At 42.8% G+C, this 6,413-nt stretch overlaps 1 protein-coding gene across 1 annotated transcript in view; it reads right to left on the reverse strand.

Moving 5' to 3' along the window:
- LRP6 (LDL receptor related protein 6) overlaps positions 1-6,413 on the reverse strand; it is a 260,426-nt gene that overhangs the window by 58,083 nt on the left and 195,930 nt on the right. The window contains exons 6-7 of the mRNA XM_019515963.1: positions 5,412-5,808; positions 4,993-5,164 (exon numbers count right to left, since the gene is read on the reverse strand). Coding sequence (XP_019371508.1) covers positions 4,993-5,164; positions 5,412-5,808 — 569 coding nt within the window. The remainder of the gene's footprint in view (positions 1-4,992; positions 5,165-5,411; positions 5,809-6,413) is intronic.

Consider the following 6,413-nt stretch of genomic DNA (forward strand, 5'->3'; position numbering starts at 1 on the left):
GCCTGAGCCATTGCAGGCATGTGCCTGCATTTCCGGAATCAAAAGTGAATGTCTATTTACCTGCTTCTCAGTTCAATCTACACAGATTAGACTAACCTACAAAGATTGAATTAATTTAGGCTTGGGCTTTTTGAATGCCTGTACCTAGCCATAAGGTAAAAATGCATCCCATTGCAAAAGGTTGACATACGATACTGGGACAAACTGCACCAGAAAAGATAAGATAAGAAAGCCATTATCCCAAAAACATTACTTGGCACAGTAACGTGATTCTGAATGTTTGATCGTGCAGAGCAGCAGGGATGCTACTGTCTTAGACTTCCAAGAGTTCAATTCTTCCCCCTTATTCACCACTCATTCAAAGTATTCTTTGCTGTGTTAACTATGTGTTCTGGATGAAGACCCTTCCAGAGCCTTTCAAACAGAGAGGCTGGAATGTGCTGTGCAAGATGCAGTCTCACATCACAGGCAGTGTACCACTGCTACAATGCTGTTATCCCAGCGATCTCTCAGGACTCAAATTCCAATCCATCTATAACACGATCACTGGACTACCAGACTGTCCCAGCAGTTCCAAATTTGATAAGTTGTCATGTTATACACTAATGGAGACTGGCAAAGTTTCTCCCTCAAATTAATGTAACGAGTGGAATAAAGATCCTAAGAAGCCTGAAGGACTGCAGTAACACTAGTCCAATGCATTTAATGGCACCAGAAAAACAAGAAATTCTTTTAAAAATCATGAAATGTAAAAAGTAATAATAATAATGTCTGAACATTCTTTATTTGCCTCCTAGTTTTGAGCCTTTATGGTTTGTGCTTTTTCAAGATTTTCTCTTAGCTTTAAATGCAAAGCAAGGTCACTTACTCCCATAATTCCTGGAGTGTGGGGCATTAGCAAAAACCAAACACTGAGGAAGACTCATGAAAGAAACAAAAACAAAATATTGGTGCTCATTTAGCATTCCATTCCAGAAACATAATACATTCAATTTATATATAAGCAGGTCGGTGGCTACAGTCCTCTTTGCTGTAAAGAAGTATGCAAGTGAGGACAGCACTAGAGTTTGTTTTTCAAGTTGCCGCAAAAAGAGGCCACTGAGCCCACTAGTGTCTCTGCTTGTCAAGGCCCTGCACCTTGACAAAAGCTGCTCTCTGTGAATGAAGGCATCTGCCTATCCCAAGCTTCTTATAGGTCTGAGGCCAGAGATATCAAAAATAAGAAGAGGTCCAAAAAATGTAACTCTAAGTTTTAGATAAATAAAATAAAAACTTATTATAAAGATGAAAGAAACATATATGGTGTCTGGGGAGATAAACTTTGTTGCAAATTTGCATGGCCAGGTTATACTAGAGGTCACTGAGAAAGACTAAAACCAAAGAAAGTAGCTAGCTGTGTTAGCCTGAAGTCTGGTGTTTGGCAATTGTCACCCCTTTCGGATCATGGTGTATACAAGAGGTCACCCAGACCTTCAATACATATGCCTCTAGGCAGGAGTTTGGAGGAGTGGAGGCTACCCAGACCTTCCATCCCCTCTTTATGCCACTGCAACAGAACCCAAAGGTCAGACTGAGTCTAGACATTTGGTGCCTCCATTGCTGTAATTATACAAGCATCCAGGAATCAAACCCAGGTCTCCTGTGTGGCAGACAAAGATTCTTTCACCAAACCACAGGGGTCTCCTGAAGTCAGGTAGAAAGCAGGGTAAGCTAGCACTTTAGGTCATCTCTACATGTGCTCTGGGGGTGGGGTGGGGCCACTTTAACTAGAGCGGCTCTTGGAAGATGCTCTATTCAAGCACCAGCAAGGGTCTCATATATTCAGCAGCATCCCGTGCTTCAAAATGGTGGCAGCGGTGCTTTAACTAAAGATTGTTTGACAAGCTTTAGTGAAAGTGCCCCCCCCCCCCACCCCCATTCTGAAGCATGGGGATGCTGAATACATGAAACATCAAGGCTGCTTGAGCATGCTAATTAGCACACTCCAACTGATTTGATTAATCGAGTCTGCTCCAACGAGTGCCAATTGGCATGCACTGGAACAGGCATTAGGCACGTGTGTAGGTGTCCTTAGAGACTAACTGGTTAAGAGGCATGACCATTTGCAGGCAACAAGCTATTTCATCAGATACCTATGAAAGCTTATGCCTCTCTGAACTATTCTCTAAGGTGCCACCATGCCCTGCCTTCTAGCTAAAAAATAACAACAACAATAACCCTCCTCCCTTTTGCTAGACCTTGATCTCAGGAATCAGCTTCTTTCTTTCTGATGCCTCTGGGAATTTTCCTCCTCCCTCTTCCCACTGTTTTTTACTATCCCTGGGCTGGCGTCTCTCCTCAGACCCGGAGAACATCTTGCATTCAAAAGCCTGTCTAATTCTATCCCAACTATGCAGTTGGTCCAATAAAGGGTATCACCAGAAGAAATGCTTTCCTCTCACATAATTCCTGAAACATCATGGCTACAACATCACTAAAACACAGGGGTGGGCAAAATGCAGCCTGCCAGGCCATTTTATCTGGCCTGTGGGACCCCTAAAAAATTTGGCAAATTAGTATTTATCTGCCCCTGGCTGGCTGTCATGCGGCCCTTGATGGCTTGTCAAACTCAGTAAGCAGCCCTCCGCCTGAAATAATTGCCTGCCCCTGCTCTAACATCACTATCGAAAGAAAAAAAAAAAAGTGCGACTGCTAGGGACCCGACAAATATAGCTGCAGTATCATCATCAGGGATCATGGTTTTCTCTGATTAAAAACAAAAAATCCAAAATTTTCTGATTTAACAAAACCCCCAAAATTCACATTTTTCTGTGATTAAAACAATAGACAGACAGACATTTTGTGCATGTGTGTTGTCTTTCGCAGGCGAAGACCACCACATCCAGCGGGGGGAAGGGAGGGGAGGGGACGAAGAGGGAAAAGAAGTGGGAAAGAAAAAGGAAAGGAAAAAAGAGAAAAGGAAAAAGGAAAAGGAGATAAAAATAGAAATGGAAAGAATGAAGGAGGGTGATGGCTACATCACGTGAATATACAGGTGACTTATAAGTCTGATCTTTGCTTTGATCAAAGCAAATATAAACCAAATTTTCTGGTTTTAAGAAATATATATCTTGTTTTAGTCACAGAAAAATGTGGATTTGGGTTATTTTAAACTAGAACATTTGGGATTTTTTTTTTAAATCACAGAAAATGAGGATCCCTGAACCCCGATCATCATACAAACATCTTCCCCACAGAGCAACAGACCTCTCTACATTTTTGTGATAAAAACAATGAATATATACAACAATGTACTCAGACAGTTACTCTGAACGTGCCTAATGCCTGTTCAAACCTGACCCAAAATTTTTAGATTTATGAAACTGCTTACAGGCAATAGAATGGTTACTTCTCTCCCACTCCCATACCCCTTTTTCTTTAACTAAAATTCTAATGGGAAGTACTGAAATAAAGGGTGAGAACAATCTAATACCCAGCAATGTTTGAAACCCCACGAACACGAGACAGCGAGAGCGCGCGCGAGAGAGAGAGTGTATACCAGTGTTTCCCCAAATTTCTGATACCTGGGGCACACTTTTTGTCTGAATTAAAGCTGGCTGCACAGTTCATTCTTACACCTGAAAAAGGGAACAAGGAAAAGTGGTGGCAGTGGTGGTACTGGTGTAAACATAGTTTGCAGATGTCCAGTCCTACTGGAGCTCCCAAGCAGCTGGAATGTACATGTGCGCCAGAACTGGGGGCTGGGAGAAGCAGCTGTGGTACAGGACCAGAGAAAGCCCTTTTTGTGGGAGGCAGTATGGGGCTGAACCAGGGAGGCACCCTCTTTGACAGGGCACATGAAGCCAGTCTGCTGTGCCCTGGAACCACAGGGGTAGGGGTTGTAAACAAATTCCATGCTGCTCTGGGGAGCCAAAGGGTGCAGCGACACTTCTTGGAGAGGGCTCCCTAGAGCTTAGTGAAGTGGAGGCTGGTCCTGGACAAGAGGGCTCCTGGCTGATAAACTGGACCAGAGAAAGAAGGGAAGGGAGGGAGGCATCCACAACCACTTGCCCAACGGGGGTTGGAGGGAGCAGACACAGCATGTATGAAGAGCTGGATGCAGCAGAGCATGGCTCTGAGCACTCAGGTGCATAGCACAGTCATGTCCCCAGCATGCAGGTGGGATGCAGTGCTGGCAGTTTGGAGATGTCCATTTCCCATGGTGACACTACTTCTCCCAACCCCCCACACTCTGCTATGCCCTGCTCTGCTCGGCACCTCCCAACTTAAAACCACAACAAAAAAAAGGAGAAGTATCATTTTTGCAGCACACTTCCACCGCTCACAGCACTCATGGGCCCCAGCACTTCCTTTGAGATTCACTGGTGTAAATGCATGAGAACCTGGAAGTAAAATCGACTCAACACGTATTACAATCTGTGAAATCAACTGATTTACTTAAAAACAATCACCTAAATTGAAAACAGGGTACATATGTTTAAATAAGCTTTCTATCCAGAATATTATGAATATTAGTTCCCTTCTGTAGGCAGAGAAGTGGCAGAATAGTTGTGAAGTGATTTGCATAAGACAGGGGGGTGGCAACCTAGGGCCCACAGGCTGAATCCACCTACCTGAGCTATTTCATCTGGCCTGTGAAACCTGGATAACAACAATTCAGCAGCAGAGGAGGGAAAGGGAGTATTTGACAGTGATTTATTTGAGGGCATGAAGGCTTACTTGCACAGCAGTGGTGGCTAGGTTGGAAATGCTAGTGACTGGACTGAGCTGTGTTATTTTGGTCCACTGCTTTTAAAAGGTTACTGGCTCCAGGGCCAAATGCCATAGAGGAAAGATGCACTCCATATTGTACCCAAAGCATATTTTCCACACCATGAAGCCCCATGAAAATTCCTATGACAACTACATATATTAGTCCTAATATCAAGAAAATGGAAGTAGCTCTACTGTTTTGTGAGTGCAGAATTAAACACGCAGATGCAATGAACAAACCTCAATTTTATCCGTTTTTGCATCACCCCAGTATATTTTGCTTTCTGCATAATCCAGTGCCAATCCATTTGGCCAGCCAAGGGAAGTATTCACCAGCACAATTCTGTCTGACCCATCTAATGCAGCTCTCTCAATCTTGGGAATTTCTCCCCAGTCAGTCCAATACATGTATCTGAAGAACAAAAAGTTGCAGAATTATTTATAAACCAATGCTCTTCAACATTTATACAGCTTCTCTCTCTCTCACACTTACTTTGACCCAAAACTGTATGATCACAAGGGACACAGTATAGGCCAGTGAATTTACAGACCAAATTAACATGGATTTGATTTACTGAAGGGACTAAGTTCAACCTGTGCAGCATGTTCTCAATGTTATTTAGCCTTTTTAAAAACAAAATCTGTAAGTATCTCCTTACCCAACCATTGGATCCAATACAATAGCTCTGGGTTCTTCCAAGTCTTCTGATATCAAGATTTTTCTCATGGTCCCATTAAGTCTTGTCACCTCAATGCGATCAGTGCCAGTGTCAGTCCAATAAAGGTTTCGGGCAACCCAGTCCACTGCAATGCCATCAGGGTGTGCAATCTGTGCTGTGACAACGAACTGACAACCTGATCCGTCCACGAAAGAGCGGCGGATGGCCCTCACCTCATCATCTGTCCAATAGATGTAGCCTTCCACAGGATCATAGTCAATAGCAATAGCATGACGGATGTCCTCCAGTTGCAAGACGATGTCTGTAAAATCTGGGGTGTCTAACGAAATGCGCCTTAAGTCCGTCCTGCGGGCTAGAAGCAGCAACTCAGTGGCACCTGTTCATAGCAAGAAGAAAATAAAAATCAAAACATACTTACTCAAAAATACTGCACATTAAACCTGGAAATTCTGAGCCATGGTCTCAGCTGGTACAAGCTTGTATTAGATTTCAGTGGACTTGCAAATTGACTGGCACCAACTAAGACTATGGCCAAAGATCTGGAATGCAAAATCTGGATCCAATGCTGACCAAAGCTGTTTTCTGTAGCAGTGGACCATCCAATTTTATGTGACAACAAAAACTTTTAATAGATGCTATCTTCCTTGTCCAGCCTAGATTTTTTTTACTAGTCATGTAAATCTGACAGAGATCAGGATGTTAACTTTGTATTTGCGATTATCCTGTTAAAGGGGCTACCCTTCATTCTCTCTCTCTCTCTCAAAAAAGGGGACATGTCTATTGAGACTTTTGGGGGACAAGTGGATAAAGTTACAATCCCCTAGATAAAAAAATTTAATGGAAACAGAGAAAATAACCTCTCTAGAGATATGGATTGAAATTTAAACAGCAAAATATGTAAGAAATAAAACAAACTAGTAAATTTAGAAAATCTCCTGAGAAACACTGATCTGAAAAGTTAGCCTTGCCTTTTTTTTTTTT

Source organism: Gavialis gangeticus, unplaced genomic scaffold (genome assembly GCF_001723915.1).
Source record: "Gavialis gangeticus isolate Ggan-Ray unplaced genomic scaffold, GavGan_comp1, whole genome shotgun sequence".
Lineage (NCBI taxonomy): Eukaryota > Metazoa > Chordata > Crocodylia > Gavialidae > Gavialis > Gavialis gangeticus.